We start from the raw sequence: 15,192 nt of genomic DNA on the forward strand, positions 1-15,192 counted from the left end.
TTTTTTTTTTTTTTTTTTTTTTTTTTTTTTTTTTTTTTTTTGAGGAAGCATTTACTTACAACATAATGGGCCAATCTTATGGGTATAATCTGATGCATTTTGACAAATGTATACAATCATGCATACATGAGGATTATGATATAAAAGCTTTCCATCACCCCAAAAGAGTCCCTCTGTGCCCCCCGCCATCTTGGTTCTTGGGAATCATGAATCTGCTTTCTGAACTACACAGTTCAGTTTCTAGGATTTCATATAAATGGAATCCCTTAGTATGTTGCCTTTGTGTCTGGCTTCTTTTACTTAGCATAATGCTTTTGAGACCCCTCTAGTGCTATGGGTGTATCAGAAATTTATTCTTTTTAATACTGAGTAATATTCAATTGTTTGGTAATACTAGTTTATATATTCACTAGTTTGGGTTTCCAGTTTTTGGGGATTGATAAAGCTGCAAACATTTGAGTACAGTTCTTGTGGACCTGTTTTCATTTTGGAAGGGGAATCAAGTGGTAACCATGACTATAAGAAACTGACAAACTGTTTCTCCTAAATACTAATGTTGAGTATCTTTTATTGTGCTTATTTGCCATTCCTCTCTTGTAATGTCTATCACAAGATACAGGGCCATTCAAATTATTCTTGAGTGGGCCTTGGGCTTTCAAGGAATTTTTTCATATCTGTATTTTTGAATTGGCAGTTTGTGATCTTTCCTGTTCCATTTAAATGTAGGATCTGTAATGATTTCTCCCTTTCTCATCCTGATAAATAACTTCTTTTTCCCCACTGATTAGTCTGGGTAGAGATTTGTCAAATTTATTGATCTTTTCAGAGAACCAGCTTTAGGTTTCATTAATTTCTGGATGATAATTTTGTTTTTATTTTTCCTTTTGCCTTAATCTTTTTATGGTTTCTTAAGGTAGAAATGTGCAAAATTTGAGGCTTTTGCTTCCTAATATAAAAAAAAATTATAAATTTTCCTCTGAGAGCTACTTTAGCTGTATCATTTCTGAATCCTCAAAATATCTTCTAATTTCCTGTTGATTTCTTCTTTAACTCATTGGTTATTTAGGTCTGTTTAACTTTTAAATATTTGGGGCTTTTCCTGATCTTTCTGTTACTGACTTAAAACTTAATTCTCTTGTGGCCAGGGACCATAGTTTGTGTGACTTCAATCATTTTTAGTTTTGAGTCTTGCTCTCTGTCCCAGAATGTGGTCTATCTTTGTGAATGTTACATGTGCATTCTGCTTGTTTTAGAATTGGTCTATAAATCCTGTTGGTTGACAGTGTTATTCATATATTCTGGATTTTTCTTTTCGCTTGTTCTAACAGTTATTGAGAGAGCAGTGGGAAGTTTCCAACTATAATTTTGGATTTTTCTCTCTTCAGTTCTATCCGTTTTGCTCCATATATTTTAATGGATTGCAGTAAATCTTTCATCATTATGAAATGACTACTTTTATCCCCAGTAATAGTCATGAAGTTGTAGTCTTTGGAAATTTACTAGATTTATTGGCTACACTTGATATAGTTACTGCCTTCCTCTTTGAACAAATACTTCTTGGCTTGTGGGACACAAACTTTATTGATTTTTGTGTCCCTGTGACCTTTTCTATTTTGTGTGGTTTTCCTTTGCCTATCTTTTTTTCCTTTTAAAGATTTTATTAGAACGAGCATGAGGAGGGGGTGGGTAGAGGGAGAAGCAGACTTCCCTGCTGAGCCACAAGTCCCGACGTGGGACTCGATCCCAGGACCCTGAGATCAAGACCTGAGCCGAAGGCAGATGCTTAACCGACTGAGCCACCCAGGCGCTCCTCCTTTGCCGATCTTAAACTATTATTTATCAGGTTTCTTTCCTGCAGCCACTGCTCTCCTCTGTATTTAGTACTGGCTTGGGGTTATCACCTTAGTCCATGTCTTTGTCTATGACCTTTAAGTTGAGACCTATTACTGCATTGTCCTACTGAATACCTTCATATGGATGTCTCATCCATACTTGAAACTCTACATGCCCCAAATGAAACCTCTGACTTTCTTTCCTCTTAAGCTTGTTTCTGTTCCTATATTCTCTTAGAAGGTAGCTTCTTGATGATTTCTTGAATCTATTTCCTTTTCTCAGTTCCTTCTATCAGAGCACAAGGCTTCCTATCTCTTGTCCGGATTCTCAAGCAACTTTCTGTTCCCTAAAAAGCCAACTTCCTGCACAGCAGGCTGACCCATCTAAATTATATATCTGACCATATTTCACCTCATTTGAAACTGCTTAGGTGCACCAGTTATCTATAAGTCAAGCCTGCACTCTTTAATATGGCCTTTAAGGCCTTTATGGTAGGACCCTGCCTCTCTAACTAAGGCATTTCTTAGTCAACATAAAGACCCTGTAATTGTTATGTGCTGAGTAGTGTTCTAAATGTTAGCTTTATAAATACTTAATACCCCTTAGAAGCTTGTTGTGAAAATCATTCCCATTTTGAAAGATGGAGAAACTGAGGCAAGAGAGATTTAATAATTTGTTCAATGTCATGGGGGCTGTGAGAAAAAAACATGGCAGACTGATTCCAGACTGCTTTTCCCCCTGAAGCCATTTCTGTGAGACTTCTGGCCTTTAAATTGATAAGGAAAAATTGTATCCTAGTCATTGATCTTAATTCTGAGAATTTTAATTGTAAAAACATATTCTGAGAACTTTTCTATGATTAGAAATGAGTTATTTTTAGTATTTCCAGTAAATAAAACTGAGAAACCTTTATCCCGAAGGACTAGTGATGTGTGTGACTGAGAGATGTCAACAGGTAAAGAATAAGCGTCTTTTTTTTTTTTTCCCCTTTAATTGTGAAGGACATGGAAGAACTCTGTATGGAAGCCACTTCACAGATCTAGCAATGGCAATTTGCTCCCAGATATAACTGCGGGCTTTCCTGGTTCCCCTCAAATTTCCCCACCAGGAATGTGGTCTTAGAACCATTGAAGATTATCACCTGGGTGTGGGTTCTGATGAGTGCTTTGAGAAGTTTTCACTGTTCGCAGTGGGCCTTGTGACTAACTTGATGTAAATGCTACCAGACGACTCCAGCATGTTCTTGAGTGTGTTTTGTGAGACTGGTTTGCTCGAAGATGAGTTGTCCAGAGGAATATGCTTGACAAGACTGCATTTTGTCTACCCGCAGGCTATTCTTGGACCTACCTAGATGTGACCTCCCTTGTGGGATATATGCTAAATTGGACATTGTACTTATGAAAGTAAATAATCATTTTATCTGATTATGTGCCTCACTTGCAAGTCAGTTAATAGAACATAAATCATCAGCTTTAAAAACTTAATTTAAAAGAATTACTTAAATTATTTTCTTATTGGCCTAATAGGACATAAAACTTTAATGAACTTCTATTTCCTTGGTAAGTTTAAAAACCATGAATAATAATAGAGTGATATTTTCCAGTTTTTCTTTGAAATGATATATTCAAAAGAAACTCTTCTGTGTAAAGTAGATAAACCAGCATGGACTGGGACAACTGAATGTACGTGGTAAAATACATCAAATAAGTTCTATAAGCTTAAATTATTCACTAAGTCAGGTGAGCCTTTCTGAGCCCATTAATATGAGTTAATTAGAGCTTCCTGTACTTAGGTTTTCAGTAGTAACACTTAAGTACTGTCTTAGAATCTTTAAATATTTATGGGATAGTTTAGAGAGATCCTACTCAAATCAGTAGAAACTTGGGAATAAGATCAAGAGCTCTCAGAGTTGAATATACTAAGATGTAGTGGGGTGTGCAGATTTGTTTATTCATCCTTTTATCCCTTCATTCATTAAGCATTTGAATAGTTAGTACTCCTATAGGAATACAAAGATAGATATGACTGCCTCTGCATCTGGGAACAGTGGGGAAGCAGATGTATACAATTTACAGTTGTATAGATATATACTAATACTGTCCTAGGCCCATTGCTCTGTATATAGGGTTCATTGGAAGTGGTAAGGTCAATTTTGATGTTGGGAGAAGACTTGGTAGAGAAGGTGACCTTTCAGCTACTTCTGAAGGACAAGTTGGAATCTAAGCTGGCAGGAGTTGTAGTAATTTTTTACTCTAATTTTATTTACTGGATACTAACTGAATGGATTCCTAATGGAAATGTTGGGTTGGCAAGTAGAAAGCAATTGTTGATGTTTTCGGGGGACTTTTGTTTATGGGTATTACTCGTTTATGTCTTCTTTTTTTTTTTTTTTTTTTTTTTTAAAGATTATTTATTTATTTGAGAGAGAGAATGAGAGAGAGAGAGAGAGCATGAGAGGAGGAGGGTCAGAGGGAGAAGCAGACTCCCTGCCGAGCAGAGAGCCCGATGCGGGACTTGATCCTGGGACTCCAGGATCATGACCTGAGCCGAAGGCAGTCGCTTAACCAACTGAGCCACCCAGGCGCCCTCGTTTATGTCTTCTAAAAAGTATAATATTTACAGAGCTAATTTATATTTCCTTTTATGTATATAGTGTTAATATTTTCACACAAGAAATTAGAATTATACTTAAAGATGTGAGTAGGTATAACTTTGGGGTTGTTTTGAATATTCTTTTTAAGTGATTGTCTTTTCCTTTGAGTGGATATTTTTCTTCCCACCTGATGTTGCATTACAGAACTCAAGGTTGTTCTCAGTCTAGGGGACTAATATTCAATGGATCAGTGTTGGTAAGAGTCTAGGTTATTCTTAATATATAAAAGGCATGACACTTGGAGTTCTTCCTGATACTTTTGGGAAGGAATTAGCAAAGCAAGAAGCGATGGCTTGTATCCCAGACATGGAAGATAGGGAGCTATTTATTATTCACTTACCAAAAATGAATAGAACACCCACTATATGCTTTGGACAATGCTAAGTTCCAGGAGTAGGTCCAGTAGTGAATAAAATAATTCCTCTTCTCTAGGACTTACACCCTGGTTGAGTGAACATATGATAGAGGTAGTTTCAGAATAGTGTTTGTACTATGTAATGGCAGACACCAGACTTGTGGGCATCTTGCTTAGTCTTGAGTCAGGAAGGCTCCTACCTAAGATGTAGTTAACTGAGAGCTGAAGATGGAGTTGAACTGAGCCAGATTAAGGGGATGGGATAGGAGTTGTGGTTGTGGATAGGTTTTAGGCACAAGGAACAACATGCACATTTAAGAGACTCTGGCATTTTCATTACATCTGGATCCTACAGTGTAAGCGGGGTGGAGTGGTGAAGAGATTGGAGAGAAGGTGCAGTTCAGATTAAGCTGGACCTTGTTGAGCCATGGTAAGATTGGAATGTCCTTCTCTGAGTAATGGGGATGTAAAGATTGAAATGTTTTAAGCATTGGAGTGAGGGACAGGGATTGGATTTGCATTTCAGGAAGATCAAAATGATGTCCGTATAGAGAGTAGCTCAGAGAGTGATTGGGGGTAGAGGGACAGAGCAGACCTAGAGGCAAGCGAGGAGGCTGTGGCTGTTGTCCAAGTGTCCCGAGGTAGGACAGTGGCAGTCGGGACAGAGAGAAGATGATTTAAGAAGAGTCGGTCTATATGGTTTCATGATTTGTTTCCATATTTGTTTTCATTAGTCACTACAATTCAAACGACTTTTCTGTTGATCTAAGTCAACATCAGAAGTCCTAGTCAATCCATATCTGCACCTAGATGCTTCTATCCCTATCCAGGTCCATTTATTCTTTTTCTCGGACATTCCTCTCCCAACTCCTCCAGTCTTCTCAAGCCTTCCTACTTTGCCCATTGGCAGTCAAAGCCTGTCTTTGAATGTTTGTTTTCCTTCTTGCTCTAATTGAAACCTAGATGTTCTTTGAAGGCTTTACATTCCTGTTGGCTTCTTCCTTCAAAAGCTTCCAGCTCTTTTTGAGCATTTCTGGTGCAGTTCTCCTGGTTGGTCTCAACTTGAGGTCTTGTATGTAGTTTCTGCCACTAATGCGTGAAAGGCATTAGAACTTGAGTTGTTTACCTTTCAACCCCTCTTTTCTGTTATTCTAGACCTACCGGGGGGTTCTTAAACTGCAGGCCATGGACCACCAGGGGTTTGGTAGTAAAATTCATGGTGTCCTTGAACTAGAACGGAAAAAAGATTAAATCTTTATTTTCATTAATCTTTAAGTAAAACTTAGTTTTTTTTTTTTTAATTATGAATATAGGTGAAAACAAATTCCAAACACACAGACACACACACACACACACACACACACACAGTAGGATTTGACCTGTGACTTGGTTACCACAGAAAACAGATATGTTCAAAGCACGTTAGTTATTGGAGATACTTCAAAAGGTGGTTTGTGTTCAACACTATGTTGAAATTAGATTTCCTATTACCGCATGTTATATAATGAGTTCATGAAGACCTATTACCATAAAATTTTAAAATATTTTCATAACACTGTTTTTGTTGTAATTATATCTATTTTAGGCATTTAAAAGTATTCTATGAGGAGCTCTGTATTAGTCTTCTGTTTATATAATTATCCTAAAGCTGAGTGGGTTAAAACAATAACATTTCAGTTTCTTGGGTCTAAAATTTGGAAGCAGCATAGCGGGATAGTGCTGGTTTGACGTCTTTAATGAGATTCTAAGCACGACGTTGACTCAGGCTGCAGTCCTGTGAAGCCTTCATGGGGCTGGAGAATTCATTTATAGGGTGTTCACGCCTGACTGGGAAGTTGGTGCTGATAGTTGTTGGGGGCCTCTGGTCTTTCCTATGTGGGCATCTTCACTGGCTGCCCTGTGACAGTTGGCTGTAGAAGACAGACTGCATATTGTAATTTATTTTCAAGGAATTTTAATCTAGTGAGTATGCTTATCATTTAATAAGATACCTTATGAAATTTAAATGAATAAATTACTGTAGGTAGGTACATTTCTGGGGGGTGATGGTAAACTTTGTCAAAACCTCTGGCTAAAGAACGTCTTATAACTTCACTAAAATCTAAATTTAAGGCCAGGAAGGGCCATTTCTAACACTGAGGCTATTAAAGTTCGAGTGCAATAGTGGGTGGCTTGGTGGGAATTGTTACTGAGTGCTAGGATTGTGGCCTCAGACTGGGATGGTTAGCTCTTCACACCTGCAACGATGAGCAGCCAATTTCTCACTGACAGTGTTCGATCTTAGTAATACTGATGTCCCCACCATTTTAGTAAGGACCATGGAAACAGGCAAACATGTCTTTGGGCTGTCAACGTGTGTCCTCCATAATTCTCCCGTCAGCCTCACAGGGTTCCCTGATGTATCCTCTTTCCAAGCCTCTTTTGAGGTTCCCTCACCCTAGAATCACTTATAACTATCTGTTGCTAATTTACTTGGCTTATGATTTTTCTTGGGGGCATCTGTGTATTTTACCTTCAGTAGCTTCTGTTTTTCCTTCAAGTGGTGAGCCTCTTCAGGGACAGTACTGTATCTTATGTATTTTATACAGTAATTGCTCATTCACTTGTACCTTCACGTGTTAATGGATCGTTAGCTTTCTGCTAGATTCTGTGCTATAGGCTGAACGTACAGCAGTGACTTTAACAGTTACCTGTTGCTATGTTAACAATTACCCCAAAACTTAGTGACTTAAAACAGCAAACGTTTAGTTCCTTGCACTTCTTTTGGGGGGCAGGAATTTGGTAGTTGCTTAGGTATGTGGTTTTTGGCTTGGAGTCCCATGAGATTGTAATGAAGATGTTGGCTAGAGTATATAAAAGTCTTTAATCTCTGAGGAGCTGTTAGTCCTCTGGCTATATAAGTCATCTGAAGGCTCAGCTGGGCTTCCAAGATGGCACACTGGCATGGCTGTTGGCAAGAGGCTTCTCTGCCTCTTTAGTTTCTTTAGCTCAGCTCCATGCCATGTGGACCTACCCTTAGGTCTTGAGTGTCTTCTTGGGTGGCAGCCGGCATACCCCAGACTGAGTGACCCAAGAGGGAGCAAGACAAAAAGCTGTGAGGTCTTTATGATCTAGTCTTGGAAACTCCATAATTGCCATAGTATCCTACTGGTTATACAAGGCAGGATTATTTGGGACTGTCTTAGAGACTGGCTACCACAGTGACTAAGACCATTGATGGTTGGTCTATCATGGCCCTTATATTTTAGTGGGAAGGAGACTGTCAACCTTCTCAAAATAAAAGAAATTACATGTTTTTATAAGTCTTATGAAAGGACATAAAAAGGGAATAACCTGTGTGCAGTGATAATGGGGAGTATGGGGATCCACGTGATAGTGGTCACCAAAGGCATTTCAGGCCTTTCAGCCCAAAGCTGAAAGGTGAGCAGCAGTTTCATTTCCAATAGGAAACAACTTGTCGTGATAGGTATTATCATGGAAGATTTAAATAGCTTGGTTAGGGTGACACAGCAAGCAGGTGGCTGGGCAGGATTCAGAAGTGAGACTCTGGGGCCAGTTTTTTAATCAGCAAGTTGCTTGTTTAGTAATGAAGTTATAGGTGTTTTTTTTTTTCCCCCTTTTTCTCATTTTTTTAAAAATTTAATTTTAGAGAGCACAACAGGGGGATGGGCAGAGGGAAAGGGGAAAGAGAGCAGTAAGCAGACTCCTTGCTGAACGCAGAGCCTGGATGCAGGGCTCAGTCTCACCACTACCGCCCCCTATTCCTGCCCCCTCCCCCCGCCCCATCATGACTTGAGTCGGACACTCAACTGAATGAGGCACCCAAGTACCCCATCTTCTTAAATATAGTACAGGATTGCATGAAAATTGGTAGATAATTTTAAGTAATTTTTTTCTGGATTTCAGGTATGCATTCACATGGAATTAACTTATAATTACAATGAACTTTTATTTGCTTAATTCTCTTGGATTGCATGAAAATAGGTACTCTTAGAGGTTCTATGGAAGTACCTTTAGGATACTTTCTCTGGCTTTTCAAATTTAAAATGGCTAATAATTACAGTATCTTCCTTTTGTTTTAAATTAAAAAAATATCACTGCTGTTAGTATTTAAAACACTGTAATAGAACTTTGTCACTATTACAGTGTTATACTACAGCTTAAAATCCAGATAGTTTTTTAGAGCCTGTTTTTGGTTTAATTAATTTTATTTAAACTGTAATTACTGATTATCAGTGTGAGATAATACTCAGTAGGGTGCTCATTTAACTTCCCATGAAGATAAGTGATATTAATTTATAAAACTCTGTACACCCAGACACAGCTGAAGCCATATTAATTAAGTGTGGTGTACCACCTCCAAATAGCATTAAAATAGAATTTTCTCTGTCTTCTGTGTGTTTAACCAATACTTTAACAAAGGCAAGTCATTGGTGTGGTTCACCTTCTTGGGTTGGGTTTCTAGCTCAACTTTAAGAGAATTCAAGTAAAATGAAAAGTAGCTATGCAATGCACAAATTGGGAAACCTCCCAAATTGCCAAATGCAGAATAACCAACTTCTAGTCCGCGTAACGGGGATTTCTGCTGTGTATTTATGGACAGAAGCATTTAAAACTTTTGCTCTTGGGTTCCATTGTACCTTGCTTCAAGCAAATTGTATGAGTAATTCCATGAAAGATAAATTAGGAGTGTTTCTCACCCCCCCCCCCCCGCCATTTCTGCATGGAGTCACAAGCATCCTCCCTTGAAACAAAAACAAACCCCTTCCCAACCCCCCCCCCCAAAAAAAAACCTTAGAATGTTTAAAATGATTTGATAGTAAAGTTCATTTTGCATCTAGCTTTGTCACTAGTGCCCAGATTATAGGAATCTACCTGTAGTGCTCAGTAGAGCATCACGTACCTGGGGATGCTTTTACTCTAAGCCCGAGGTATTCAACAAATTGAATTTACTGTTCTAGCATAGGAGGATCGTATGTATTTTTCTCCTATGGCTTCTTGTGCTAATTTTTCCTACCTTGCCTTTAGCTATCCTAGTGGTAATGTGTGAAATTGTTTTCCACTTGAATAAAATCCGACTTTCCCCCAGAGTTTAGGTGCTAAGCATATGGGGGAGGTGTGCTCATTCTATTTTATTGTTATTGTACAATTATGATGCTGTTTATTGATATAAATGCAGTTCTACTTCTAAAAACATAACGGAATTTTTTTCATTTATGCGGTTGTATAAGTTAAATACTATGAAATTGTTAAATATAAAAGTGTTTTGGAGCTCGTCCTTTATTATTTAGCCAGGCAGTTTCCTTATTGTAAAAATTAAACAAATGCATTCAGCCTGATGCTACCTTTCAAGTTCTTAACACAGTGCATAAAATACAGAAGGGGCTCAATGACTTTGAGAGGATCTTATTTAGAAAGTTTTGGTTTGTGGCGAAAATTAAAATTTTTTGATAACTATCACTGATGGAACCATTAGGTTATAGATTCACAAATTAGCTTGTGAATTGCTTACGCTTACTATTCCCATTCATTGACGTGTTTACATTTATAATATTGATGTTGCATTAATGATTTGCTTAATTTCACTTCATTATGAGTCTAACATATTAAGTTACGTGTGTGTGGTGTGTGGAGTCAGCATAGGTTTAACACTCAGGAATTGATCTTGCAATGAAGTAGTGATCAGCAATGAAGTAGTGATTCAAAAGACAGGTGGAGGAACCAGTCCCATTTCTTAAATTTTTGGTCTCCTCATTTTTTAAAACAAGTATCAAGAATTGGGGTACTGAGGTACATAGGGTCACTCACTTTGTGACCTCTAATCATGTGGAGACAATTGTATGTTTCTGGGTTATTTCTAAAGTAAAGGAGTATTTATGTTGATGAGTTGGATGTTCTTTTCTCTGCTGCTGTAATTCATTGTCCGTACCTCTTGCTATGTTTTTTATATCCATATGGAATTGCCTCTTTATATGCTTGTCTCTCCCACTTGATTATATTCAATTTGAGTTGAATATAGTCTTTTTTTAAATTATAAACATCTGATAGAATAACATCTCTGTTCTTCGTTTTATAGATCTGGGATTCTATCTGGTATCATTTTTTTTTTTCAGCCGAAAAACTCCTTTTGGCATGTTTTGTAGTACAGGTCTGATGGAGACCGATTCTCTCAAGTTTTGGCTGTCTAAAAGTGTTTCATTCTGCTTCTATTTTCCAAAGATATTTTTACTGGATATAGAATCCCACGATGACAGTCGTTTTCTTCTAGTCCTTTAAAGATGCCCTTCCACTGTCTTTTGCTGTAGTTTCTGGGGAGAAATGAGTTATTTGTGTCATTTTCATCTTGTATAGATCGCGTCTTCATATGTCTGGGTGTGCTTTTATGGTTTGCCGTTTACTTTGGATTTTTAGCAGCTTGACTGTGAGGTGCTGAGGTGTGGGCTTGTCTGTCTTGGTATTCTTCCTCGGTGGCTGTGCTGCTGGTAGCCATGAATTGATTCCTAAAAAATCTGTTATTTCAGTCATTATCTCCTGAACTAGGTCTTCAGTACCATTTTATTTTTCTGGTCCTCCATTACACTTGTATTACAGTGCTTCATGTTGTATCACAGCTCTTGGTGTCTCTGTTCTTTTTTCTTTCCCTTTTTCCGTGGTGTTTCAGTTTGCGTGCTTTTTGTTGGTCTGGGTATAAGTTCACCAGTTCTTTTTTCAGCAGTGTTCAGGTTACTCTGAAGCTCATCTAATGAATTCTTTGTTGGTACAATTTAAATTTCTAATGTGTTTTTAAGAATAATTTCCATGACTTTGTTGCTAAAATTGCCCATGTCCTACTTTGTGTCTGCTCTTCATTATATTCTTCAGCATTTTTCTAAATACCCTTTGAGATGATCTGACCAGTAAGTCCATCATCCAGGCCTTCTCTAGGTCTGCTTCTCTTTGACTCTGGGTGACACTTCCTAGGTCCTTCGTGAATCTAGCAGTATTTGATTATATGGTAGACATTTTATTTGAATACTGTGGAAATGAAATAATTCTACGAAAGAGTGTACCTTTTTTCAGGCTGCTAGAATGGGGGACTGAGTCCGTGTGATGTCTCATTGAGCTGGGCTTGGCAAAGGGGCTGCTTTAGTTTGATTAGTGTCCTCTGGGCCTTCAGGATCGCTTAGCACGAATGAGATTCTGGCATTCTGCTTTTGGCTTTACGACTGAACTGTTCGTTTTCAAGACTGGGATAACTCTTTCTGCTTTAAAGTTCTGATGCCCTTTCCATGGTTAATGTAGAGTTCTTTGTGTTTTCAGTTCCATTTCTGGCTCGGTTTCTTCAGGAGATCTCGCCGACCTGGTATCTGACCTCGGCCTTCAGTGGCAGCCATCATTGATTCTCTAACAGGCCAGAATGTGTCTTTAGGGCTTCTCTCCCGTCTTTTTGCCTAATTCAGAGTGTTTGGGAGGGCAGTCTCTTTGCATGGGGAGAGGCCACCTGGGACACTTCATGCCTCAGGACATCTTGCCCTCCCTCCAGCCTTTGGGGGATTAACCCATGCAGTTGGTGAAGGCCCGAGGGAAAGTCAGTAGGTGGGTGTAGACTTGCTTCAGGACTGGGGCTCCTTGGAATTTGAGTCTCTCCTGCCAGAACCCATGCTGTCAGTAGTTAAAAATTTTGCTGGTTTTTTTTTTATCCTTGTTTAACTTTTTAAAAAAAAAAAAATTTTTTTTTATCCTTGTTTAACTTCTTAGTCTGTAACTGTTTGTCAGGGATCAAAGCAGCTTGCCACTTCCCAGTAGTCCTTCCAGGTTTCCTTATGTCCTCATCCCCCTGATGGGTTGAAAACAACTGTAACTTGGGAGGTTTTCTGGCTTGTTTCTGTTATGAGGATGAGAGTGGTGGTGGTATTTTGTGACTCCTATCTAAATCCTACTGGAAGCTGTCATGTTCTTAGTACTTTCATGATTAGGTCCAGTTAGATGGACCACATGTGAATGTAGTACATAGCATTTTTCCTAGGCTGTATATTCACGGTGAATTTAAAATTCTGTTTTGAAGGATAAACATTATCTTTGTATCTTACTTAAATTCTATTTCTTCAGTGAAATAATACTGTGACTTCTTGTCCTCTTTAAATTCAGTATTTTGTATCCCATTTCTCTCCTGGACTGTACTAGCTCTATCCAGTAGAATTTGCTGTGATGATAAAAATGTTCTGTATGTGCTTTTACCAGTATGGGAGCCACTAGCCACATGTGGCTCTTGAGGACTTGGCATGTGGCTATTGCAACTAAGAAACTGAACTCTTAATTTAAGCAACCCCACATGGCTAGTGGTTGCCATGAGTAGCACAAGTCAATATATACGTTATGGCAAAAACAGCGTAAGATACAGTTATGCCGAACAATTCACAGAACCATTGTGGTTTTTGAGTACACTTCTATTAACTACTCGAAGACATTTTTTGCCTTTTTTGATTGTTACCACTTGAAACTTTGAGTCTGGGTTTTATGTGAGGAATAGAATTTGTGAAATCAATTTTCAATGAATAAACAATTAGCTTTATAAACTAATATCTATATACTTTAAAATATCAGTGAACTATTTGACTTAATAGAAATCCCATTATAGCAAAAACCCCAGCTTTATTTCCCGAAGCTTAACCATCCTACTCTATAGCTGCTCATGAAATTCAAATGCAGACCAGCCTGAATGAAGAGAAATGTGGTATTTATCAGACCAACAAGCTCTGGAGATATAAGTAGAATTCAACTCTTAGTGCATGCATACTATGAAATATGATTTAGGAATTCTATGAAAAGGGCACTGGACAAGGGGGCTGGGAGCTAGGACACTAAATACTAGTTTGATTGCCAACCCCTAAATTAGCCCAGTTACCTTTGTAAAACTGCTTAGTTGGCTAATCTGTAAAGCAAAGGTCACCTGCCATTAGAATCTTAATTCTATAATTTAAGATTAGAAGGAATCTTTGGAAGTTGTTCGATTTCTCTTCTGTCTTTAGACAGGATGGTTATGGAAAACTTCTGTGTTTTAAAAAATCTTAAAGATTCTAGTGCTGAATGCCTTCTGATGAAGTCACAGTGATAATGTGATCGATCCTGTGGGGTTTTTTTATTTTGGCAATCAGATAAATGTTGGAGGAAATATTAATGTGTGTGCTACTTTACCTTTGTAGCTGGACAAATTTGCCAGCATAAGAATTCCAGGGAGCAAGAAAGAGCGACCTCCACTTTCCAACCTGAAGACTGCGTTTGCAAGCAATGATTGCTCTTCGGAGGTGATGGAAGACATTCCAAAGCCACTGTCACAGAATGAAGTCTTAGAACTTTTCGAAAAGATGATGGTAAGAATTATTATTTTTTTTTTTTCATAAAATAGTTTATGTAAAAACGTTAGCTTCTAATCATGTTAGTGGAACAAACATTTAAGACTCATGTTCCATTGGGTTATTTCTGATGTCATTGAGTATAGCACTTTAGGTGTACAGAGCTTTAGGATTACAAAAATAAGAACCAGAGGAAAATAGGCATACTGGTTTTTTGTTTTGTGTGTGTGTGTGTTTGTGTTTAATATACAGAATACACAAAAACCCTCTCAAGTATCAAATGATACATTTTTTAATTTTTATTAAAAGATTTTATTTGACAGAGTGGGAACACAAGCAGGGGGAGTGGGAGAGGGAGAGGCAGGCTCCCCGTTGAGCAGGAAGCCCGATGCGGAACTCGATCCCAGGACCCTGGGATCATGACCTGAGCCGAAGGCAGATGCTTAACGACTGAGCCACCCAGGCGCCCCTCAAATGATACATTTTGAATCTTAAAGATTATCTAAGTGGTCTGTTGGTTGGGGTTCGTTTGCATTTTAGAATGATGATCACGGTGCTGTGTATGTTACGTGTGCTGATTTTTTTTTTGTTCATCTTTTTTCTTGTGTGATTTCTTTCTTAGGATAACCAGGTTCATATAGTCCTAGAACATTTATATCTGAGGAGACTAGAACTTACTCATTTTGGGGCCATTTCTGGTGGAGACACATAGTGTTAGAAGCCGCATTCCGTTGCTTCTAAAAAAAATGGTGATCCTGACTCTGCTCATGGCTAACCTAATTTCACCAACAACCCAGTATGTTAAGTATGTTCAAAATCATTTATCACAAAATGAATGCTAATTGCATCTAAATAGTTCATGTATAGTTCTTACCCTCAAGTTGCTTATCTCCTAGGAGTCAAAACAAACATTTGAAAAAAATGAGTAAGAAATGCCAGAGGGTGGTCATTAATGGTTAAGTTCTTTATAAGTTCAGAGTAGGAAGAAAATAATTTTTGAGATACCTCGTTAGCTTCAG

The 15,192-nt window shown here is 38.1% G+C and overlaps 1 protein-coding gene across 1 annotated transcript in view; it reads left to right on the top strand.

The window, feature by feature from the left end:
- The window catches only part of DIAPH3 (diaphanous related formin 3), a 484,064-nt gene that overhangs the window by 30,817 nt on the left and 438,055 nt on the right, over window positions 1-15,192 (top strand). The window contains exon 3 of the mRNA XM_032402899.1: window positions 14,024-14,191. Coding sequence (XP_032258790.1) covers window positions 14,024-14,191 — 168 coding nt within the window. The remainder of the gene's footprint in view (window positions 1-14,023; window positions 14,192-15,192) is intronic.

This window comes from Phoca vitulina, unplaced genomic scaffold (assembly GCF_004348235.1).
Source record: "Phoca vitulina isolate PV1807 unplaced genomic scaffold, GSC_HSeal_1.0 scaffold5, whole genome shotgun sequence".
Taxonomy (NCBI): Eukaryota; Metazoa; Chordata; class Mammalia; order Carnivora; family Phocidae; genus Phoca; species Phoca vitulina.